The 25,588-nt window shown below is 45.3% G+C and overlaps 1 protein-coding gene across 20 annotated transcripts in view; it reads left to right on the top strand.

Moving 5' to 3' along the window:
- The window catches only part of KIF1B (kinesin family member 1B), a 95,515-nt gene that overhangs the window by 38,523 nt on the left and 31,404 nt on the right, over positions 1-25,588 (top strand). For 4 of the 20 annotated variants that reach the window (XM_073657270.1, XM_073657256.1, XM_073657254.1 and 1 more), the window contains exons 3-22: positions 1,339-1,415; positions 1,725-1,904; positions 3,506-3,571; positions 7,851-8,029; positions 8,368-8,479; positions 8,852-8,929; positions 9,668-9,733; positions 10,420-10,437; positions 10,591-10,666; positions 10,803-10,881; positions 11,097-11,239; positions 11,796-11,831; positions 14,885-15,132; positions 17,642-17,721; positions 17,918-17,993; positions 20,216-20,295; positions 20,483-20,589; positions 21,473-21,556; positions 21,822-22,002; positions 22,177-22,249. In XM_073657270.1, the coding sequence (XP_073513371.1) occupies positions 1,339-1,415; positions 1,725-1,904; positions 3,506-3,571; positions 7,851-8,029; positions 8,368-8,479; positions 8,852-8,929; positions 9,668-9,733; positions 10,420-10,437; positions 10,591-10,666; positions 10,803-10,881; positions 11,097-11,239; positions 11,796-11,831; positions 14,885-15,132; positions 17,642-17,721; positions 17,918-17,993; positions 20,216-20,295; positions 20,483-20,589; positions 21,473-21,556; positions 21,822-22,002; positions 22,177-22,249 (2,039 nt within the window). Of the gene's footprint in view, positions 1-1,338; positions 1,416-1,724; positions 1,905-3,505; positions 3,572-7,850; positions 8,030-8,367; positions 8,480-8,851; positions 8,934-9,667; positions 9,734-10,419; positions 10,438-10,590; positions 10,667-10,802; positions 10,882-11,096; positions 11,240-11,795; positions 11,832-14,884; positions 15,133-17,641; positions 17,722-17,917; positions 17,994-20,215; positions 20,296-20,482; positions 20,590-21,472; positions 21,557-21,821; positions 22,003-22,176; positions 22,250-25,588 lie in introns of all 20 variants that reach the window. The other 16 variants (XM_073657272.1, XM_073657271.1, XM_073657266.1 and 13 more) reach the window with 7 other exon arrangements.

Genomic DNA, 25,588 nt, shown 5'->3' with positions numbered 1-25,588 from the left:
TCTGGGTTTTTGGGTGTCTGCATTGGCATGGTTCTGGGTGTTGGCATGGTTCTGGGTGTTGGCATGCCTCTAGGTTTTTGGGTGTTAGCATTGGCATGGTTCTGGGTATTGCCATGCCTCTAGTCTTTTGGGTGTCTGCATTGGCATGGTTTTGGGTGTTGGCATGGTTCTGGGTGTTGCCATGCCTCTAGGTTTTTGGGTGTTCACGTTGGCATGGTTCTGGGTGTTGCCATGCCTCTAGGTTTTTTGGTGTCCACGTTGGCATGGTTCTGGGTATTGCCATGCCTCTGGGTTTTTGGGTGTCTGCATTGGCATGGTTCTGGGTGTTGGCATGGTTCTGGGTGTTGGCATGCCTCTAGGTTTTTGGGTGTCCGCGTTGGCATGGTTCTGGGTGTTGCCATGCCTCTAGGTTTTTGGGTGTCCGCGTTGGCATGGTTCTAGGTGTTGCCATGCCTCTAGGTTTTTGGGTGTTCGTGTTGGCATGGTTCTGGGTGTTGCCATGCCTCTAGGTTTTTGGGTGTCCGCGTTGGCATGGTTCTGGGTGTTGCCATGCCTCTAGGTTTTTGGGTGTCTGCGTTGGCATGGTTCTGGGTGTTGCCATGCCTCTAGGTTTTTGGGTGTCCGCGTTGGCATGGCTCTAGGTGTTGCCATGCCTCTAGGTTTTTGGGTGTTTGTGTTGGCATGGTTCTGGGTGTTGCCATGCCTCTAGGTTTTTGGGTGTCTGCGTTGGCATGGTTCTGGGTGTTGCCATGCCTCTAGGTTTTTGGGTGTCCGCTTTGGCATGGCTCTAGGTGTTGCCATGCCTCTAGGTTTTTGGGTGTTTGTGTTGGCATGGTTCTGGGTGTTGCCATGCCTCTAGGTTTTTGGGTGTCCGCGTTGGCATGGTTCTGGGTGTTGCCGTGCCTCTAGGTTTTTGGGTGTCTGCGTTGGCATGGTTCTGGGTGTTGGCGTGCCTCTAGGTTTTTGGGTGTCCGCGTTGGCATGGTTCTGGGTGTTGGCGTGCCTCTAGGTTTTTGGGTGTCCGTGTTGGCATGGTTCTGGGTTTTGGATCTATGATTGGTATTGTTTCTGGGTGATGATTGTCATGGTTCTTGGCACCGTGGTGGTGTGATTCTAGGTCCGTTTGTGTGGTTCTGTCCCCTTCTGCTCCTCGGTCCTGATTTCATACGTGCCTGTGCTTCCATAGTTTTTGTATTCCACTTGCAGGTATAAACTCTCCGCTTGTGACGATACATTGCAGTGCACAGTCGGGGCTGGGTGACTGTATATCGTCATCATATTCTTTTTTTGCTCCGCGGTCCAGTAATAACTCACACATTTCTCCTTTTCTTCTTTTAGGTATTCTCAATCCAAAGAATCCCAAGGAACCAGCAAAAAGTTTCAGCTTTGACTATTCCTACTGGTCCCACACCTCGGTAAGTCCTATAGAAATCCTTTTTGATTGATCTGTAGATAATTTTAGTAATGGCGCAGTCAGACGGCCGTATTTCTCACGCATCGCGATCCTCGGACTGACCGTCTTCTCTCCTGACCTGAGCATGTATTTCTATGCTCAGGTCAGAATAGCCGACGGCCAGTCCTAGGATTGCGATACGATCCTCATGCGAGTGATACAGCCGTCTGTTTGCGCCCTAACAGTGTTTCTTGCAGATGTGCTTGTTTCGGTAAAGTTTGATCACCTGTGCCCGCGCTCACTGACTGTGCCACGTCCTCTCTTTGCACAGCCGGATGATCCCAGTTTTGCATCCCAGAGCCGCGTGTACAATGACATTGGAAAGGAGATGCTGGAGCACGCCTTCGAGGGATACAACGTTTGTATATTTGCCTATGGGCAGACGGGTGCCGGCAAGTCCTATACTATGATGGGTAAACAGGAGGAGACGCAGGCGGGCATTATCCCTCAGGTACTGTTTTGTTTCCTTTGGTCTCTAAAATTTCTCATCAAACTCTGTCTTGCAATCCCTAAATATCCCTTTAACCTGCACATATAGGCTGCAAATTAAACTAAATATGTTTATGGGATGAAACCTAAGACCATATAGCAGGACGGCTGTGTGACTCGCCACATGGCTTCCTTGTGTGTATATACTGCATGTGGGGACATACGGACCCTTATAAACAGTTTCTTGCTCTGGACATTGATGGTTTATTCTGTCAGTATTGACGGAGTTACAAGATGACCGGATTCAGCACAAATGTGCTTATGTCTGAGCTTATACATTATAATATAAGCCCAAGTGCTTGACTGTTACCATATTTCTTGTTCACTTTAAAGGGATTGTGCACTACTTACACAACCCGTTCTTAAAGGGATTAAAAAAAAAACCTGTCCCTCGTTCACCCTCCCCAGGTCCGGCGCTAACTCTCTGCCGCTGCTTCTGGCGTCTGGTATTGTCACATTGACAGCTCTTTGGGCAATAATTGAGCTCGTCGGCTCGTGCTGTCAACTCTGGTAGACCCCCTGAGTTTGGTTATTGGTTGAAGAGCTGTCAACGTCATGTCACCTCTGCAGACGGTAACCGACACCTGAAGCACCAGCGGAGACTCAGCACTGGACCCAGGGAGGGTGAACACTGCGCAGTTTGTTTGTTTTTTTAACCAAACTGGAGCAGGAAGACAGGGATTTTCTGAAACCAGAAAACCCTTTTAAATGCTGTTGTCCCCTGTGGAAAATAAAAACCTTATGCTCTACTCCCACATCGGCAATGTCGGCATTTGTGTGACATTGTCTGCAGCGCTCTCGTAGCTTATCAATCAATGACCACTGACGGACTGCTTCGCTCACACTTCAATTGGATGATGTGAACTTTGTCCGAGGGAAGTGTGAGCGAAGCAGTCTGTCAATGGTCGTTGATTGTCTGCAGCGTGTACATGGCACAGTAACCTCACACAAGTGCTGGGAGACACTGCAACATTGCTGGAGGGGAGTATAAAGTTTTTTTAAAAAATTTTACACTACTAACTACGTCATTTAGAGGTGCTGTCCGGTACATTAATATTGATGGCCTGTCCTTAGGATAGGTCATCAATTTCAGATCGGTGGGTATGCGACTCCAGACACCCCTGCCTATCAGCTGGGCCTGGTGTCTCACTGAGAGATCACTTTACCCATGCCTACTGAAGCCTATGGGCAGGGGGAAGGTTGAGAGAGAGGGAGGCAGAGGGATGGAACTGCTGCTTTACAGTAAGAGTTTATCTCACCCCAGAGCTGGATTTACAGCTACACAGCTCAGTACTGCTGCATAATGTCTTCCATGCTGCTGCTTTGTAGTATTTTATCTCACCCCAGAGCTAGATAACCGGTGAAAAATACAAGAAACAAGTCATATTGGTTGTCGGAAATAGTGTTATTCCTCATGTATTCACACAGGACAGCAAAAAAAAAAAAAAAAATAAATAAATGTTACATATATTTATAAAATATATAAATATATATATATATATATATATTAATCACGTGAATTGACAGACTGAAACTAACCCCCCTCCCGTGTTCTCTCCCCAGCTATGCGAGGAACTATTCGAAAAAATCAATTGTAATAACAACGATGATGTGTCATTCTCCGTGGAGGTGAGTAGTGACTGCTCCGCACCCGATAGAGCATCGGTATTGCCATCGTGCCGGTCTTTCTCTAGCGGCCATATATATCATCGAGAAACCTCTCCGCAATCAGTATCGCAATAACTGCAACCAATCAGATTCTAGCTTTCATTGGGGTAATGCAAGGTATGGCATAAAAGCTGACATTGGATTGGCTGGCATTATGGCGGTTCTGTATACACGTATATATGCAGCATGAATGCTTTGTATTCTGCGGTATTAAGTATATATTTCGTGACAACCCTGCCGGGTATATAAACGATCATCTCTGCTCGCCGCGATCCCCCACTGTAACTGTTGTTCTGCCGAGAGCGGTTTATGTGATTATATAAGATTACATACCGCCACATAAAGCTCTGGGACTCGCGGTATCATGGCGTCGACAGGTTGCAGACATTTCTTGGCATAAGCGGGTTTCATTCATTACAGTGTGTGGCCATTGCTGTTCACATGGGGTCCAGATAATTGCAGGTTCCTCTAACAAGGTCAGGTCCTTTCATCTACGTCAAAGCAGAAACTTTAGCTCGGCTGAAAAAAAATAAAAATCGGCGTCGCTGTGAGTCCCCGCCGGGCAGTGATATCGAGCGGGATCCTGTATCCAGGTACATGGCGATGACTAATGTAACTAATGAGTAGCCACAGGGCATTACTGACGGCCATTCAGTCCACCGAGGCGACTTTCCGATGATTGATTAATTGATTATTACAGTCATGGCTGAAAGTGTTGGCACCCTTGAAATTGTTCTAGAAATTGAAGTATTTCTCCCTGAAAATGATTGCAATTACACAAGTTTATTTCCTTTGTGGGTATTGGAACAACGCAAAAAAAAACTAAGAAAAAAAGGCAAATTGGACATACTTTCACACTAAAACCCCCCAAAGATGCGCCAAACAAAATTGTTGGCACCTTTCCAAAATGGTGGGTGAACAATTTTGTTTCAAGCATGAGATGCTCATTCACAATTACCTCTGGCAAGTAACAGACGTGGGCAATATGAAAATCACACCTGAAACCAGATCAAAAGGGGAGAAGTTGACTCAATGTTTGCATTGTGTGTCTGTGTGTGTGTCACACTAAGCATGGAGAACAGAAAGAGGAGAAGAGAACTGTCTGAGGACTTGAGAACCAAAATTGTTGAAAAATATCAACAATCTCAAGGCTATAAGTCCATCTCCCGAGATCTTGATGTTCCTTTGCCCACAGTGCACAACATAATCAAGAAGTTTACAACCCATGGCACTGTAGCTAATCTCCCTGCGCGTGGACGACAAAGAAAAATTGATGAAAGGTTGCAGCGCAGGATAGTCCGGATGGTGGATGAGCAGCCCCATGCAAGGTCAAAAGAAATTCCAGCTGCACTGCAGGCTCAGGGTGCATCAGTGTCATTGTGAACTATCCGTCCACATGTGAATGAAATAAAACGCTAGGGCAGGAGACCCACGAGGACCCCACTTCTGACCGAGACATAAAAAAGCTAGACTGTAGTTTTCCAAAATGTACTTGAGTAAGCCAAAATCCTTCTGGGAAAGTGTCTTGTGGACAGATGAAACCAAGATAGAGCTTTTTGGTAAAGCACATCATTCTATGGTTTACTGAAAACTGAATGAGTCCTACAAAGAAAAGAACACAGTACCTACAGTCAAGTATGGTGGAGGTTCACAGATGTTTTGGGATTATTTTGCTGCATCTGTCACTGGGGGCCTTGGCTTTGTGCAAGGCATCATGAAGTCTGAAGATTACCAAAGGATTTTGGGTGGCAATGTAGCGCCCAGTGTCAGAAAGCTGGGTTTGGGTTCTAGGTCATGGGTCTTCCAGCAGGACAATGACCCCAAACATACTTCAAGAAACCCCCAGAAATGGATGGAAACAAAGCGCTGGAGAGTTCTGAAGTGGCAGCAATGAGTCCGGATCTAAATCCCATTGATCACCTGTGGAGAGATCTTAAAATTGCTGTTGGGAGAAGACGCCTTCACATATGAAACCTGGAGCAGATTGTAAGAAGCTGATGGTTATAGGAGGCGATTGATTGCAGTTATTTATTCCAAAGGGTGCAAACAAATATTATTTGTATGCGCTGAGCTCATGAGCTCCCCCTAGTGGTGGTGGCTGCAGTCAGTTTTGTCATTCAGGGGGTCTTTTGGAGGATTGATGGTCATTTAGCTCGGATTCTCGCACTGATTAGGGGTCTCCTTTCTCGTTAGATCCTTACAGAGATCTAATGATGTCACAACTTAGTGCTAATCATTATAAGACATTAATGGTGGCACACGTCCATACAGTCCATACAGTGAGGAGAGGCTTTGATTTCGGACGCTCCTCTTCGTTACACTGGATCTTTCCCTTCAGCATCGCATTACAGATTGCCCTGTCAGCTCCAAAAACTCTACATTATTTATAGGAATCGATTCCTTTTTAAAAATCCATATCTAACCATTACCTGCTCAGCGAGACACGTGAACACATCTCGTTCCCTTTTACCTTGATCCCATCATGCGCGAATAGGAAAAACATCATTAATGCCGATCCGAACGACGCGCCATCTATACAGAGATTACGGGACCGAAAAGTGAAATAAATCCCTGAAAATCAAATTGGTCGGATCTTTGCAAAAATCAGTTTCTTGTACGATTGCACATGAAGTGATGCATGATGCGCACCCCCCAAAGTATCTACAGCAGGTACAGCGCCACGGGGGGGGGCTCAGACCAAAGCATAATGTTGACTATGGAGATAGTAAAGGATTTGACGGCCTCCATGTATAAGCAGCGGTGCAGCACATTTATATGCACAGATATAAACTTGTCTCGTGATTCTCAAGATCCAGGACTTCCCTCCGCTGATTATATGAAGCCATCGAAGATCCAAACTCCCAGTGAATTATTCATTGCTTCCTTATAAAACTTTAATGCCAACATTACTAATGTGCGCTGATGAGCCGGACGGCTTCAACCAGCCAGATGAGAACCGATGAAAAGGTTTTTTTTTTTTTTACAATGATAAAGTTTAATCTGCAGAAAACATGAGACTTTATGCCGAGAATCCACAGTAACCGCATGGATCAGTAGTCGTGCATGAATTGTCTTTGTACGTTCACTTTTACAACTGTTCTTTCAGTTGCTCCAATGCAGCTAAATTATGTTTTTTTTTCAGGAAAATAAACTAAAATCTGATTTATGTGCACAGCTCCTTTCTTCTGTCTTCCTGCATTCTCTTTGCTCCAGGCTTAATTGTGGGCAGAAGAGAGTAACACTTGACTGTAGGGTGGAGATGCATAGATGCGCATTGGAGCTGTAAACACAAAATGGTCGATTTTATTTATTTATTTTTTTATTTATTTTTTTTTTTTTTAAATTAAGACTTTTTGCAAAATTAGCTTTTTTGCTTAAAAAAAACAATAATAAATTGATCATTGCTCAAATTTATCATTGGTCTTTCTCCACTTTTCAGGAGTAATTGGCTCCTTTTCAGTGATCTTAGTATTTGCGCTTTATTCTCTATATATTTTGTGCCACTTTTTAAGTTGTTTTATTCTTTTTTTAAGTCATCTTTTCCTCTACAACTTAGCTTATTTAAATGTTTTAGACCGATTCACGAAATGTACCTATTATCAAATTTTTTGGGGGATGCATCTAGCTCTAGTTCTGGCTTGAGTATAATTACAGGAGGAGTTTATTTTACTCACTTATATAGCGCCATTAATTCCGCAGCGCTTTACTTTACAGACATCATCATCACTGTCCCCATTGGGGCTCACAATCTAGGTTCCCCATCAGTCTTTGGAGTGTGGGAGGAAACCGGAGAACCCGGAGGAAACCCACGCAAACACGGGGAGAACATACAAACTCCTTGCAGATGTTGGGATTTGAACCCAGGACCCTAGAGCTGCAAAGCAACAGTGCTAACCACTGAGCCACCATGCTAACCACTGAGCCACCGTGCTGAGTTTCCAATTTGTCTTACTTTTTAAAGGATTTGCAACTTTTGGTATTCTGGTTTAAAGGCAAAAAATAAGAGCATTTTTGATTTTCTGTCATGAATTTGGCACAGAAAACATCACTGAATACCACAAGTAAAAAAAAAAATAAGTGACTATAATAAATTGCAAATGAGGAATCGGGCTCAATAGGTGCAAAATTTCAGATCGGAGATTGGCAAGAGACAACTGAGCATTATTGATCATTATACATCCAAGTTTTCTAATGATGAGAATCCTGTCCGTAACTCGTCTTTTTCTTATGATCCTCCTAGGTCAGTTATATGGAAATTTACTGTGAGCGAGTCCGTGACCTGCTAAACCCTAAAAACAAAGGTAACCTGCGGGTGAGGGAGCACCCACTGCTCGGTCCCTATGTAGAAGACTTGTCTAAGTTGGCCGTCACCTCCTACACAGACATTGCTGACCTGATGGATGCAGGGAATAAGGCCAGGTAGGTGGGGGCGGAGGTTGCCTTTAACTTACTTGTCTGGCCACAGTTTGACCACCAGGGGTCACTTGGTCATCAACCGATCTATGGGCACCTAGATATGGGGGATACCCACCAATGTCATCCTCGGATATCTGTAATGTTTTAAGTCTTGGATCCCTCAGGATGTCATTCATTTGGGGGACAAAGACAATACTTTACCAAACCGCCACCTAAATAACATATAAACGGATCCTTCTTTTTTGTGCATTGATGGATTTGTATAAAACTGCACATCCGCTATGAATAAATTCATATAGTCGCGTAATAAATTATAATTTATTGTTTTGTCTTCTTCCCAGGACTGTGGCCGCCACAAACATGAACGAGACCAGCAGTCGCTCCCACGCAGTCTTCACCATAGTCTTCACCCAGAGGAGGCTCGACATAGAGACCAATCTCTCCACGGAAAAGGTAGATCTGTGTAATAGACTCATTTTGGTTTCTAGCACACAGATTTCAGCACGTAAATTAAAACATTTTGCATTGTTTGCAATGGGAAACTCGGCTGCACCTTGAATATTGAAAATTATTGACGTAGATTCCACCAGGAAACCGCGGCTGGTAGCCATACGCAGAATTATTTCCTATCTATAAATGATGTGATATTACATGTGCTAGATGATTGACATGGGACATATGATTAAAAAGTGTGAGGCAAGATAAAGATTGACTTTAATAAGTTCTCCGACAGCGAGTTTGGATCTGAGGTTTGGTGCGCAGTTTGGAGGGTCCGTCTCCCATCTTCTGGTGTCATTAATCCTGAAATGTTTATTTCCTCTTCAGGTCAGTAAAATCAGTCTGGTAGATCTGGCCGGGAGCGAAAGAGCCGATTCCACCGGAGCCAAGGGGACCCGACTAAAAGCAAGTATTGATCCTTGGTAACACGAGCATCACACGGCCCCATTGTCTCCAAGAACTCATGTTATTACGTCTTGGATCCAGAGACTTAAATACTTTGGAACCAATCCATTTCACTATTGAGTAAATCCTATCCTAGATGACGGGGGGGCAAATTCTACACTTACTCACATCTTATGTCCCAATGACATGATGTGCGGACCGACTCCGGAGCTACTGACATGATCTCGCTGTGTTTGTGTCCGGAGACTCGTAGCCGGTCCACATATCACGACACATTCTCAGGCCGTGTCAGACTTATGGTGAGGACAAAACCTAAATCTTTCCTCTATGGTCTAACAGGTGTTGAGTCCAATCCAAGATCTCTGTAAGCGTAATATTCTGACAAGTGCTCGCTGTGCACCCATTCCCGCCCTGCCCGCAGGGTCCAGCTGTGATAAGCCCGCCAGGAGTACGGTGGGGTTGTACCGGTGCTGCATTTAGCACTTGTCAAGCTGCATTTTCCTCTCTTCAACCACATTACATCCTCACATTGAGCACGACCTGCTGCCTTTTACCAACCTGCAAAAGTTTCCTGTTAAACTAGTTTCTACGTTGCCGAGAGAGTTTCCCGTGAATGATTCTAGAACTCGTAGAGTTCATGTAAACTTGGTAATTTTAAGAAAGAAAAGCAGAAAAACTGAATGTGCATCGGGCGTAAAATACAGCGAGAAATAACCTTGTGATGTTTTGTGTTTGCAGGAAGGTGCTAATATTAATAAATCTCTGACCACTCTGGGGAAAGTCATCTCGGCTCTTGCAGAGGTGGTAAGTGTCATTAATACATCGTGGGAACGGAAATTAAAAGGCTGTGATCCAGCAGTAATGAAGGGGTTGCTGAAATTTCTTAAGGGACTGATCTCCCAGACAAATCCTTACCTGCAGATTTAATGTCGCAATTTACATCCCACCTAATCGTTTTAGTGTATAGGGTAATTGTAAGTTCACAGGTCCATGGATTTGTTTAGCGTCTATTTATAACAGAATCCATGCAGTAAGTCCAGGGCTGATGGTCGTATTTTTGCAGCAGATGATCCACACTAATACTTTCCCTATGTACAGGGGGTAATCAGGGGCTGTCCAATGCTGAATCTGCAGGAAATGGAAACTCTTGCAGACAAGTTTTTTTCCACAATGTGGACAAATAAAAACCATCCAAATTTTTGGGGGATGTGAAGGAAAAATTCCATCTAACCCATTCACATGCATTAGTGGGGCAATGAATGAGCATTTCCGTGCAGACAGATCTATTGCCACTATTTCATACACTGGAAAAACTTACACTGACCCAATAGAAGCAAAACGGACACTGTTGGCATCTGACATGGCGGCCTACGAATATGTTTGATATATGTGCACGTACGGCAAGCGCTTACTACTAAATGACTTGTAAGATGTAGTTTGGATCCGGCCTCTTATATGTCTGTGCTCTCCTCCTCCATGCTGTCTATCAGGATAACTGTCCCAGCAAGGTATGATCCATCCACTGTCTATGTAGTTGGTGCTTTCCACTCATTCATTTACTTTTTTACCATATTCGTGTAAATCATAACTAGAACCCGTTGTGTAAAACGTCCTCCTTCATTTGAGGCTTTACTTTAATATTTTTTTTAATGTATTTTCAGAGCAAAAAGAAGAAAAAGTCAGACTTCATCCCCTACAGAGACAGTGTACTGACCTGGCTGCTGCGGGAGAATCTAGGTATGAACTGCAGCTCCGGAGGCAACATTCAGGAAGCAGCAACTATCACTAGTCAATTGATCGGCCGAGCTTCTATAAACGGTGATCACATTTGGCGGCTGAACTTACGGGATCTAATCGTGAGCTTCTATTTCAGGTGGAAACTCTCGCACGGCCATGGTCGCAGCTCTGAGTCCTGCAGATATAAATTACGATGAAACTCTCAGCACATTAAGGTGAGAGAAGAGATGGAAAAGTACAAGAGGTGTTAAAGGGGCTGTCTATGGTGCCATATGTGTCGCCTTCTGCACTTCCTTGTCACAGTATATATATATATATATATATATATATATATATATATATATATATATATATATATATATATATATATATATATTATAATATAATATAATTAATTTCCATATCTGACTTGTGGATCTCTTTATAACAGATACGCTGACCGAGCTAAACAGATCAAATGTAACGCTATTATCAATGAAGATCCCAATGCTAAATTGGTGCGGGAGCTTAAAGATGAAGTGTCCCGTCTGAAGGAGCTGCTGCGAGCCCAGGGCCTGGGTGATATCATCGACAGTAAGTGGCACCGGCTGATACCACTGAAGTTAATGTATACGTCTGCTTGACATTTTACCTTTTATTAAAGGGGTATTCTTCACCCAGACACTCGCGTCATATCCACAGGCTGTGCCGTAAGTGTCTGATAGATGCAGATCTGCTTCTTTGTGTAACACAAGAGTCCTTGACCCACCGGGTGGGAAAATAAATGCTCTGTTCGCTCTGGAACATAAGTGGGTTTTCCATAATTTAATATTGTCTGTCCTTAACCAGGAGTATGTAATTTGGTGGGGATCAGCCGAATGAATGGGACATAGTGCTTGGTAAAGGTGACGCTCTCGACACTGTGGCCGGGTCTGTTACTGCTGCATTCGGCTATGGCTGACTGCAGTACCAGACTCAACCACATGGCGGTGCTGTGTCAGGAACGTTAGTGTATTGGGCATATTTTGTCCCCACACACCTAAGGGTTGGACATCAGGGTTAAATTCTGGAAAAACCCCTCTACACATCACTGAGTGTTCCCGAATACTTAAACTTCCTTCTGTCTTGTCTTTCCTCCTGCTTCCATCAGTTGATTCAATTGAAGACAATTTCCGTGGAGTGAAATGTGTGTATATCCGTCCCCTTTATACCCCTCGGCCTCGCTTACCAGCCACAAGCAGCGTACAGCTGAATCTTGCATGCCAGCACAGGCCGCAGAGAAATCCCAGACAGGATTATTGTGGCGCTAGGAGAAAATGCAGCCAAATTTCTACATCCCACAAAGCAACTTCTGGGTTCCCGTCTTATATTTAGGCTCCAGGTTCTGATATAATTGCACAGCAAAAGTGGCCAATTTCTTATATTCATTAGGTTTTCACTTATTTGCTAAGATACATAAGGATCTGTTCACACCTGCGTCATGGTGACTGTTTATTACAGACACCCGGGCCAAATCTGTCATATGAAGGACACAAACTGCACCCGGCTGAACTACCTAGGTTCCCCAATCACCACTGGGCATGGCTGTTAGAAAGCGGGCATATGATTTCCAATGGCAGTTAGCTGAATAGTGAGTGCAGCTCTGGAGTATAATACAGGATGTAACTCAGGATCAGTAATGTAATGTATGTACACACTGACTGCACCAGCAGAATAGTGAGTGCAGCTCTGGAGTATAATACAGGAGGTAACTCAAGATCAGTAATGTAATGTATGTACACAGTGACTGCACCAACAGAATAGTGAGTGCAGCTCTGGAGTATAATACAGGATGTAGCTCAGGATCAGTAATATAATGTATGTACACAGTGACTGCACCAGCAGAATAGTGAGCGTTGCTCTGGAGTATAATACAGGAGGTAACTCAGGATCAGTAATGTAATGTATGTACACAGTGACTGCACCTGCAGAATAGTGAGTGCAGCTCTGGAGTATAATACAGGATGTAACTCAGGATCAGTAATGTAATGTATGTACACAGTAACTGCACCAGCAGAATAGTGAGTGCAGCTCTGCAGTATAATACAGGATGTAACTCAGGATCAGTAATGTAATGTATATACACAGTGACTGCACCAGCAGAATAGTGAGTGCAGCTCTGGAGTATAATACAGGATGTAGCTCAGGAGCAGGTAGTTAGATGTGTGTGTAGATGGATATTATTTTGTACGTTGGTGGAGGGGCACTTTCTATAGGATTGTGTGACCTCCGGGTGATTGATTGAGGTTGACCAGTTGCGTTGAGTTGTGGGATCCTGCAGAGCAGCGGTGATGGATCAGACCTTAGTGCCAGCGTTGTGTAGACATCACGGAGGACGCCCCCTGCAGGCTCTAATACCGCTGACACCTTTCATTGCCTACAGTTCTGTTTCTGGGTAAGGTTCAGCATTTCTGCTCCGCGCTGTGAGGATCTGTCTGAGATTTCCTGCACATTACGTCTCTGCTGCTGAGGACACTAATGGTTCTGCTGGGGATCTTTGCATGACGGCTTCGCAGTCTCTTACCAAGCGATCGACATGTTCTCCCGCTAATGGCGCCTGAATTCTGTATCTATTATCGTTTCTGTTTCTTACTGAATTAATCATCAAGCAGATATTATTTTTCTACCTTTAATGAGGTCGTCCAGTCTCAGTCGTAATTGTGGTATAATAAAACGTCACACAATCTTGTTTTCCTCCTGTTGCTGTCAATAACTAGAATCTTGCTCTCCGTGTCGGTCTTTATTATAGGTCATTTAATATGATCCGGGACTTCTCACCCATCAGAAGAATGAGGGGGAACGCTCCAGCAGTCATTGCAGTCCTGTCCCTGTCCACACGGGCACAGTGCCATAGACATGCCAGCCCTGTCCCATTCACTTAGACTCCAGACCGGCCTTTTCTGCGCTGATACATTGTAACAAACTTCAGCTATCTGCAGCTTTGAATGTAAATATCAATATTCCCATTCACTGACTGCAAGTAGAACTTAATACACTTTATGTATCACAAGGTTGCAGACGTTTTATCATACGATTTAAGCTTATGACTGGATGACCTCTGTAGGGAATATTTACTCCGTACATTTATGGCAGAAATATTTGCAACCGAATACCACAAATGCGGATGATTTGTCGGCAGGCGCATGGATTTCTGCAAGCCCCATTCATCTGGTGCAGAAATTTCTGCAACAAATCTGCTGCGTGTGAATAAAACCTTCTCGCTTCTTTTCCCGGTCTCGCTCGCTTCGTACACTATACTACTGGTCGGCTTTGCTGCTCTCTATGATGTTTGCTGCTTTTTGCCCAAAATGTTACCAAAATGATCATTTTTTTTTAGCTTTTCTGGAAGATCCTGATTATTGTGTTAAATGTGAATTAACCTAGAATGGAAAAGTCAATGAAAAATCCATCAGTAAACCTAAATCCCCAAAGCTTCTTCCCAAGGGGGTCCCATACTGTGACTACATAGGTGCATGTATAGGAAATGACTGCATTGATGAAGCAATGGCGTTGGCCATGGATGCCTGATTTTCATACTATAAATTGATAGTTGTAACATGATCGGTGATCAGCCCGGCATATCTACATGACCCCCAGTGTGCACCATCCAAGATGGGCTCCCGTGATCTAAGACTTCTTATCAGATGCTGTAAAGCGAGTAGTATCTTACACTGCTACATCTTGGGGGATGTACCCCCTGAATGACAGCAGTCCAATAATGACATCTATGGGGGTACAATGGTAGGGACCCTGCTGGGATGGCGGGCTATAATAAACTCTAGCTGGGACCCCAGACCCATTTGCTTGTCTCAGGAAGGCTCTTATATTGGCAGGAGTTTTATATAAGCTATGGAGACTTGGGTTTGCTGTAATAATCACCCCTCTTAAATGTGTATCTATAGGGCAGCACTGTGTTGTGTGCCGTGAGCCTATCTGCAGCCGGCCGACGCTGTCCATACTGAGCGTGTTTTCAGCATTGTGGGATTGCTGCAGGACGGGCTTATTCCACCATTTATTGCATAGTTGTGATATAATAGGCACCTCTCTCCACCACCGTCTACCTGTCACTATCCACCTGTCACTCCCTTGTGATTTCTGAGCTGCCATCATGTCCGATGTGATGCAGAGTCTCTCCTATCTCTCACTGCCGTTTCCCTCTCTCCTTGTTCCTCCTCCTTATGGCGCTTCTCCCGTGTCCAGCTCTTCCTTCTGTCGTGGCCTGCCTTCCTCTCTCAGACATCAACGATAACCAGAACCTTAAGAATAAGTACTTGCTGTCCAATGAGAATCAACGGCCTGGCCATTTCTCCACAGCCTCCATGAGCTCGCTGGCATCTTCCCCATCATCCTGTTCTCTCAGCAGTCAGGTGGGGTTATCGATGGTGACAAGCATCCAGGAGAGGATCATGTCCACCCCCGGAGGAGAGGAAGCCATCGAGCGACTCAAGGTAAGCTTAATATATATGCGCCCTCCCTACCGTGGAGCATCGATCTTCTCCAACCATTCATGGTGTCTAGATCTCCACCATGAAGTGCGGTGGTGGATATGGAGATCTCCTAGTCTTGGTGGAGGACCAGCTCCTTCTAGGACGTCTTTATATTTATGATTTGCCAAATTGATTTGTGCCAGTCAGATTGGGGCCATGAAAAATAACTTGGGACTTTTATATTTTATGTGTAAATTCTTTTCCAGAGTCTGATTTTTTTTTTTTTCTATCCTCGAAGATCTGCCTAGAATTCCTTAACCATGCCCTATTGACCACATATAATGAACGCTGCAAAATTGCTCTTTCCCCATTGCAGCCCATTGTTCTGCGCTCTTATACACTTTCCTGTTTTGGAATATTCCTAATTTAGTTCTTGGAAATTGTGTAATGCAAATGCCATAGAGCTGGAGGTTTATGATCCATCACGTTTCATTTGGTAAAGCTTTAGCATTTTTCAGAAAGCCCCTTCACTCCGTACGTGAAGATTTATAACACTAGTGCAGAATACGCCGTATTCAGTCACATTGGACAATAAAGGAGAGATGACTTGCCGATCACTGGTCGTTCCACCACATGGACCCCCACAGATCCAAATAATGGGCTCGGAAGAAGAGAGATGTCCACTGTGTGATTCCTGGTGTATGGGGCTGCCGGGGATAGCGGAGGACAGCTCTGGCCCATCACTGGCGGTCCCGGTGGAGCGGTCATCACTCTTTTCAAACAAGGCACTTTAGAACCCTTTATGGGGGTCCCAGTAGTGAGACCACCAGCAATTAGCAACTCATCACTAGGAATGAGAAAAAAAGATTCACACACTCCTGTTCTGGCTCTGTAGCAGCCAGGCCAGTGCGGACTTCCTCGGCCGGCACTCGTGACTACTAGGCCCCAGAGACGTCATGACATCGCAAGGTGCTATTAATTTGAAGGGGCGCCCCAGGATCCTGACCGGAGAAGTTGTCACCGCCCTGTTCTGGCTGCCACGGAGGACCAGGGTTGGGCAAATCTTTTTGCTCATCTTTTGTCGCCTATCTTGTGGTTAAAATGAGTGACTGCCCCTTTAATGCAGACCGGAGTAGTCGCTGTTGATAAAACATCCACTTCTTGGATCAGCAGAGACCTTATTGAGGGAAGGACAACGCCGAGTGCGGCGCCTCCTAGAGGCTCTTGCACAGATGGCCGAGATATGACCCCATTCACTTCAATAAAATCTACGTATCGTCTGCACTGCTTGTTATTAAAGGTTTAGTCAGCAGCTTAAATATAATGGAAAATAGGGAAAAAATTATCTTTCAGAAGAGGATTACATAAGTATTGCCCCCAGAAAAGCTATAGGGGGTGTGATTGGGATGTTTGGGGCCTGCGCTCCTCCTCCTATCTGCCCCCATCCTGCGGCTCTACAGTTGTACAAGACAGAGACTGTACAGTCCTAATATCTGAACAGTTCCCCTATTGTCTGCAGAAGCCGGGGCCCGAGCTGTCGTCCATTTCACTTATATGCAGAATGCAAAGAATAGAGCGATTATTGGGCCTGATTTCCTCAGTGCTCGGATCGCACCACGCGGTGCCTGATATACCCAGGAACGTCTGCACCCGACCTGCCGTCTGCACGGGATTATCCCAGACGGGCGCGCGGCTTCTCCTGCAAAGTCTTATTTATTCTCAAGGTGCAGTAATGCAGGATATGTAGATGCCGCAGTTCTTAAGGTTTCTGCTTGTAGTCCGTGATTGTAAATCTTCACTGTCTTCTCCAGGATGACAAGCTTGTGATGGACACTGGTGCACGGCTCGTTACTGTCACATTACTTATTGCAGATCTGTTTTGTAACGGGCCGTGCGCCCGGGTCACCTGCACAGGACTTGTACAGAGTTTCACCTTCTGGAGCAGAGCAATGTTTCCATTCACTGACAACAAGCAGAATTCTGGGAAACAAGAATTGGGGCATAAAATGTACTAGGAAATGGCATAATGTATGTGCTATAACCAGCGATCGCATATTGATTGGATAGTCCATCACTTAATGACTACTGCGCTCAGGGGTCAACACCTTTATGTTTGCAGCAGTTCTGTAGTATAGGGGTTGTCGCACCTTCACCGCTATATACCAGCACACCGGCTCTGGAGTGCCGCCTTTATACTAAGCGATGGTCCCACATGTGCACCACTCATAGGCGTGAATGGAGCGATGGTGCGTAAGAGGGACAGTGGCTTTATTCAGATGGAGCACCCCTGGGTGTCCCAGTGGTCGGACCACCCCATCGGTCAGCAACCTACTACCTGGCCTGTGTGCTTATGATGGGGCAACCACTTTAGTGAACCTCTCAGATTCCCTTTATCCTGACTTGTAGGACATAATTATGTCACCGTGAATCCCCATGTTCTCTGTGACCCGGGACCATCATGCCCTTTATCCCCGTTATGCCCGTTCATGTTAGGCGGCACACATCTGACTTATGTCCGATCTTCCACCAGGAATCCGAGAAGATTATTGCAGAACTCAATGAAACTTGGGAGGAGAAACTTAGAAAAACGGAGGCGATCCGGATGGAGAGGTAGGATGGACCGCGCTGATATGGGGCTCCTGATCTGTACCCGGCATTTTTATGGCTTCCTGTAGCTGCCTGAGTTTGCACCGCTGCCGACGGCTTCTGTCTGACATCTGTGGATCCGGCCTTTGTAAATCCACTGGAATCTTATAGATCGTAGTCTGGGGTGACACAAACTGATCCTTCATGTGTTTCTTTTCAGAGAGGCGTTATTGGCAGAGATGGGGGTGGCAATCCGAGAGGACGGTGGAACATTGGGAGTCTTCTCACCGAAAAAGGTAGAGACCTTCCTTATGGACTATCCTGTACGGCTGGAGGACGAATGACGGGTTCTCATTCATGATGTGACAACAGAACATACTACATGGTTTAATATAGTGTATTTAGCTCATATCTATAGTATATATTTAAAATATTGCAGGTCGAAAGTCAATTTTTAAGGGTTATCCTACTGACAGCATTTATCACCTATCCTCAAGATGGGCGATACATGGTGTCCGGGTGGCTGAACCCCTTAACCCCTCCATCACATATGTGCACTACTCCTATAGAAATAGATGGAGTAGTGGTCACGTGCACTACTCCTTCTATAGAAATGGATGGAGCAGTGGTCACACGTTCACCACCACTCCCATATAAGTGAAGGGAGCAGCGGCCCCACATGCGTAATACCACTCCAATCACTTGGGGTAACTGGGAGGATAAGGACCCACATGTCCATTCTCGTGTTCACTCTCTTTAAGAAAGTAGCTGTTAGTGACAGCATCTATGATGGCACCATCTTTACACAGGGTAAGACCCCATTAAACTTGGGCACCTGAATGGTGCGGTCATAAAAGAACATTTTTGACCCAGTATAAAGTTCTGGTCTGTGAGGCTGGGGCCGGTGTCTACCATGTGCTGTTGGAGAATTGCCCATGCTATCTTTGAGGCCTGCTGGGGGGTCTATAGTATAACACCTAATGGCATTTATTACTTGCACATTAGCCCCTTCCTCTAATATACAGGCATGTGGGTGTCTGGCGCTACGTGTGCCAGGTGTGGGGAGTATGAGCACTACGCCCATCTCCTCTCGTCTCCATACTCTCCATTTATGACTTTCCCTATGTTCATCTCACATTTCATTCTCAGATTTCCTCCATGTTTTTTGATGAGTATTTTGACTCGCTTTCTGCAGATCAGGTCTGTCGTAGTAACTAATTCCGTACCCTCCCATAGTAGTCATTAATAAAGTAGTAGCTTACTTCCACCTCCCTTCCTTCTTCCCACTGTTCATGACCCCTGTTTAAAGGGAATCCAAACTATTATGACTTTTAGCCGCCATATTGATGTAGACGATTGGGTATTCTGCCAGCGTGGGCGAAACGGGAATGGGGTGAAGGTGCAGCTGCCCATCATTGGGCATTAAGGAGACCCGATCAGTTACATCCCATCCTCTGCTAAAATTGGAAAAATCCCTTTAAATGTTACCAGGGGAAGACCTCGGCTTCATCCACCAAGACCCATTGTAGTAACCTGTGTCCCTGTGTAGTAGTAGAAGTCCAGATCCGTTCCACCTCCCAGACTCCTCTGTGGTTGTGTAGGTGTGGGGGATTCTGGGATCTGTAGTTCTACAATGTCAAGTTATAGACACAAGTAGCAAGAATGAAGCCCTGCAGGTCGTGTGGTCATTGTCGCTCTGCCTTCATCTGTCTCCATCCTCACTCATCTGTCCAGATCTCGTCACCCAGCCTCTGCGACCTCATGGCCGACTCCTATGGGGTCTTCTCCCCCAAGAAGGTTTGTCATAGTGGATAGTCTAACTCCTAGTAATGCGATCTATCTGTGACCCCCAATATTTGCTTTTCCGTGAAATGATTGTTCTCACAAAGTGTCATGTAGAGATTTCCTGTAATGGTGACATCTTTACTGGTGGAAAAATGATTTATAGTTTATAGACTAATAGATATAATATAGATAATTAGTAATCACCGATTTATATTTTACTCAATGAGACTCAAGATATTTATAAAACATAATCGTCGAATAATTAAAAGTTTTGGCAACTTTCTAATAGTTTTTTTTTTTTTTTTAAATCCTTGTCAAAATCTCTGCTTGCTGTGTAAAATGGAAAAGTCTTAATCTTGCCTCCTGTTGCAATTTATCAATGAAGACAATTGATTATGAGCTTCAAGGGGTTAACAATTATTAGAAAACATTCACTGGAAATGTGGATGAGCTGCAATACCAGGCATGGCCATGGACAAGAGTGGGCGCTAAGTGTCGGCACAAATGGATCTCCTCCTGTCCAGGTCACGGCTGGTAGAAATAAATATATCATTGCTATAGATAAAACCTTATGAGGTCAGGTCCATTTTTAGTCTCTGATGCTTCCATTTACTGACAGGAAGCAGAGATGTGTCACAACTATATTTGCACAAGTTTTACATGAGACGGGAAAACTTTATTTCCGAGTTCTGCGCTCTCACTTTGTTACTGATCCTGTAATGTCTCATTCCAGACTCCGCACCTCGTTAACCTTAATGAAGATCCTCTCATGTCAGAGTGCCTTTTGTATTACATTAAAGACGGCATAACCAGGTGAGGTCCGAGGCTGCCGATCACGTGTGCCCACCGGTGGATTGCCCTCCAAATTGGGCTGCCATTGGCTATTGCACGTGGGCTTGATTTTCATGGAAGGGATCTGCGTAGAAAAAAAATCAGCCTAATAATAGTTATACCCTTGTTATAGCGACAAGTGATTATAATTCTGGCCTTATGTCTGCAGGGTTGGTCAGGCGGATGCAGAAAGACGCCAGGACATTGTTTTGAGCGGTGCCCACATTAAGGAGGAACACTGTGTATTCCGCAGTGAGAGGAAGCCCACTGGAGAAGGTGACCGTCTTTTTGCAGCATTTTCTACCTGTCAGTGTCAAGATGAGCCCTAGATCATGTCATGTCAGACAAGGGCTTATGTGAAGGGATTGGATGGTTAATATGGAGCCGGACGTTACACCTGATGCACAAACGCCACCGCTCCTCCTGAATATCTGATGTGGATTTCTTTAGTACATCTAGAATTCCCCTTTTTTTAGTTGGTACTTTCCTGTCTGTAATATAGGCTGTGCTGTGGATTTCTTTAGTACATCTAGAATTCCCCTTTTTTTAGTCGGTACTTTCCTGTCTGTAATACAGGCTGTGCTGTGGATTTCTTTAGTACATCTAGAATTCCCCTTTTTTAGTCGGTACTTTCCTGTCTGTAACACAGGCTGTGCTGTGGATTTCTTTAGTACATCTAGAATTCCCCCCTATTTTTAGTCCATTATTTCCTGTCTGTAACACAGGCTGTGCTGTGGATTTCTTTAGTACCTCTAGAATTCCCCTTTTTTTCGTCTGTTCTTTCCTGTTTGTAATACAGACTGTTCTGTAGATCCAAACATCTATGTGAATTTCTTTAGTACATCTAGAAGTCCCATTTTTTTGGTCTGTTCTTTCCTGTCTGTAATACAGGCTGTGCTGTGGATCCAAACATGCATTGACGTCCATTAAGAAAAGAAGCCATTCATTATATTTTTTTTTTTTGCAGTGCTGTAAAATGATGTAGCCCTTACTATTTCACTGTTTTTCAGCAGTCCATACTGTTATCTCCTCATAGATATCATTGTACATGTTTGGTTTGGAAAGTGTCACTGAGCATCATTACACTTGTATTGGCACCAATCTCAAAAAAAAAAAAAAAAAAGAACATTGTTTTTATGTCTTTTTTTTTCTCTTCCAGTTATTGTGACTCTGGAGCCCTGTGAACTTTCGGAGACCTATGTCAACGGGAAACGAGTGGTTCTTCCGGTGCAGCTTCGTTCTGGTGAGGAGTAAGACTAGGCATACATTAAATGTAGCGCTCCTTATTTAAAGCTGTGTGTTCCAGCCATCAGCTTTGTTGGGGTGTCCAGGCTTTCTATGGTTATCAGATTAGTGGTGGTTGGACCCCCCAGGACCCCCACTGATCAGCTGCGGCGGCAGCCGGATGTGTTCGGGCACCACAGCTCCATTCACCGTGTAGTAGCCGCTCTCTGATGCAGTTGGTCTTATTTATGGCTGATGGTATTTTCGTTATTTGATCCCCTCAGGCAATCGTATCATTATGGGCAAGAACCACGTATTTCGGTTTAACCACCCTGAACAGGCCCGTGCAGAGAGAGAAAAGACTCCTTCAGCCGAGACCCCCTCAGAACCGGTGGACTGGACCTTTGCCCAGCGGGAGCTCCTGGAGAAGCAGGGCATTGACATGAAGCAGGAGATGGAGAAAAGGTAGGAGGACGGGATGTCATATACATAGACGCCCCGTGTGGCATGCTACCATTGAGGAAGCCCATTTATTGCAATGGTGCTGTCTTGCTTTGGGTTGTGTTCTGTTTCGATGGCTGCCTTGTCTTTGGAGCATCCATGGCGCTCAGTTTTAATATGGATTGTCCTGTCTTACAGGCTCCAGGAGATGGAAATCCTCTACAAGAAAGAGAAGGAGGAAGCGGATCTGCTCCTGGAGCAGCAGAGACTGGTAAGAGCCCCGACACTTTCCTCCGCTGTCGCTCACTCACCTCCCCGACACCAGTGCCGGTCTGCACTTCTGAGCTTGCATATTGCTCTTCTTCTGGAGACTCTTTTACAGGACACTTATAACCTTTATATACCAATAACCTGCCGCACATTCAGCATCTTCGCCGCCGCTCTGTGATGCATGCTAAATCTCCTCTTACCACGACGCATGAAAGTCTTTGGAGCTGGCTTTTGCTTTTAGAAAAAATTTTCTTTTTTTCTCCTGGTAGTTAGGACCCTTTTTATATCACATGGCCCCTCACAAATGAGGGAGCAATAGATTATTGGGCGAGGCGGCTAGTAGTAGACGCAGGACCCTTCATTGTATATGGCCCCTCCTGCCTAGGTACTGAACAGTCATGTTTCTGATATATTAGAGATGATCGTAACCTTCACAAATAGTGCCGTAAGTAAGAAGTGGAGTAGGTTCTCCATTGCTTGGAGGATTTATTTTAGATAACTTTTTGTATCTCTCCATCGAATATTGATTTTTCTGTACTTACTGAGTTTATTTGCACATCTTAATATTTGATAAGCTTTATGGAGGGGATTAGATGCATGGAGTGTACATCTTACTGACGTGTTTGCTTTATAGCAACTTTTGCCATTAACTTGTACTAGGCAGCAGCAGATCCAATTTGTGGCCTAGAAAAGCTACTTGTGAAATGGCTATGACTTCTGCCGCTGGGTCCTGGGTACATCCGTGCCACCAGGCTGCTCTAGTTATTTTATGGCCTGGATATATTAACCCGTCCTCCACTGCGAGGCTCAGTACTGTGCATGCGTTCTCTCCTATCGCTGCATGCCGTCTTGTCTCCTACCCCCACGGACATTGCGATCAGTGTCACACCGTACCCTACGTGCCGCCATATGGTTAGAGCAGGGCACTGACTCTATGGACCTTCGCCATGTAAATACCTCTTCTTCCTATATACGGACCCATATAATTCATCAAACTAAGATGCGACGATGCAGGAAGTTGCCGTTGGAAAAAGTTTATTTAGCCAAGATCATGGTAAAACCTTCTCTGGAGTGTCACTGTGATGTTGGGTGAAGGCTTTTCTTCCATTTGCAACTTTCTGCAATGCGGCCTCAAAATATCACCATTTGCCGTCATACTGAACCAATTTTTCCATTGAGGGCCTCCTTTATGTGAGGATATATCAGGTCTGGTACTCTGCCCCGTAACATTGTCGGCTGATCCTGCCTTGTACTAGCCTCGTAGCGGACAGTGGACATGTCCAAGTATATTATGTCTGATCATGGCACAATAATAATCATCCTGGTGATACCAGACCCATAGGAAGGGGTTCGGAGTGCAGTGGCGCCAAAATACACCCCTCCATTACCTAATGTAGTTATCTATACCTTTATACAATATACAACATATGTTTTTATTTTGTAAAATAAGAATGTAGAAGTAATTAATAATATAATTGATTTTTAAAGTCACGTGAATATTAAAAATGTAGTGAACACTGCCGCTATAGTAAGCGATATAGGTGTGAGATATGTGACCGCTTCATAGAGTAACTGATCGCTGGGGCCCTGCACTGATCGCTGGGGCCCTGCACTGATCGCTGGGGCCCTGCACTGATCGCTGGGGCCCTGCACTGATCGCTGGGGCCCTGCACTGATCGCTGGGGCCCTGCACTGATCGCTGGGGCCACAATTCCCCCGATCCTGCACTGTATTTGGGGTTGCATGTAGTCCATTCAGTGTCTATGGGACGGAGCGAGACGGCCAAGTACACTTCTCATAGACCTGAATGAAGCATCCGTGGTGATGAGACCTTGCTGCTTCATTCAGTCCTGAACGGAGGAGGAGCGGGAAATCAGCACCTGGGACTCTGGATAGGGGATATAGGGGCCTTATGTGGAATAGATCAGAATGATTTAGTACTATGGTATATCCCCATGTGTCTTCTGCAGGTGGGGTCCCGTCAGGAGCGGCCGTCACAGGTTACGTTGTAAATGCTGGAAGAGCAGGGCAGTGTACGGCACAGCTTTATATGACCGTAACCTGCGGACCACATTAAAGTGGATGGGATCCATTGGGCACCATTGCTGTGTGTCATATAACAGACACTGCCGTTATTTTAGTTTTTCTGTTTTATGACGGAGCAGAAATGACGACGCAGATACACTGAATACGGCCCCGACCGTCCGCAGCCCTGCAGGTTTATCTCACTAGTTTCATGCATTTTGTTTGCGGTAAATATGTGTAATGTATAGTTATTCCTATACGATAGATTTGCAGTTTGAGTATTTGCAGAGTTTGTTATTCCTCATATATAATATGGCAATGTTATAAGCCTACTGCAGTCACCCTTACCATAGGCGTGTAGGTAATTGTGGGGGTCCCTGCTGCTGTGACCCTCTGACATAATAATGAGCATCCATGTTGGAGGATGTGATGGTTTTCCTCCTGTGCAAAAGCCTCCGTTTGCAGGGACAATGGCGAAAACAGTAAAAACCGTAAACCCCTCTTCTATTGCATCTTTAAGGGGATTGTCAGCCCAAACTGTGAATTAAGCACAGAAGGTACAGTACCTATAAAAGTCACATCTCTAGTGATCTAATCGCTGCCTCCGTTCTGCGGGAACTGAGCCTCGAGGCTCCGCGCACCGCTCTGCGCACTGTTCCGTGTGTTCCGCCTCCTTCACTCGTGATTGACAACGCTGTCTGGCATGAGCTTTCTCTGTAGCATGCACGGCTCTCTCCAGTCAAGCCAGCGCTGTCAATCACCAGTGAGGGAGGCGGGGACATGCAAAACCAGTGAGCTGTAAGGTTCATTAAACCTCTAGGCCACGCCCATGTGCACCGAGCAGCCTAATTAGCATGTCTGATTAAACTTCAGTTTCTGCAGAACGGAGGCGGCGATTAGGACAGTAAATGTGGGATCTTTATGTGCTTATATCTGGAAAAAAATAAAAAAAAGAGTGAAAATAGCCTCCGCCGGTCATGGGCGACGCCCCGGCGCCTCCATCGGTCATGGGCGACGCCCTGGCGCCTCCATCGGTCATGGGCGACGCCCCGGCGCCTCCATCGGTCATGGGCGACGCCCCGGCGCCTCCACCGGTCATGGGCGACGCCCCGGCGCCTCCACCGGTCATGGGCAGTGCCTCCGCCGGTCATGGGCGACGCCCCAGCGCCTCCACCCATCAGCTGGTGGGATGTGATCACCTGTATAGTGGCCACAGCGCATTACTGCGGATCCACTCCCATTCATTGTAGTCGGGGGCGGGTGTGCAGTACCCGACAGCGGCCTCTATACTGATGACTGCGCTGTGCTCTGCAAC

Source organism: Phyllobates terribilis, unplaced genomic scaffold (genome assembly GCF_046119375.1).
Source record: "Phyllobates terribilis strain yellow unplaced genomic scaffold, ASM4611937v1 Scaffold_12__6_contigs__length_324123572, whole genome shotgun sequence".
NCBI classification, from domain to species: domain Eukaryota; kingdom Metazoa; phylum Chordata; class Amphibia; order Anura; family Dendrobatidae; genus Phyllobates; species Phyllobates terribilis.
Note: the sequence above shows the minus strand (reverse complement) of the source record. Positions and strands in the feature narration are given on the sequence as shown.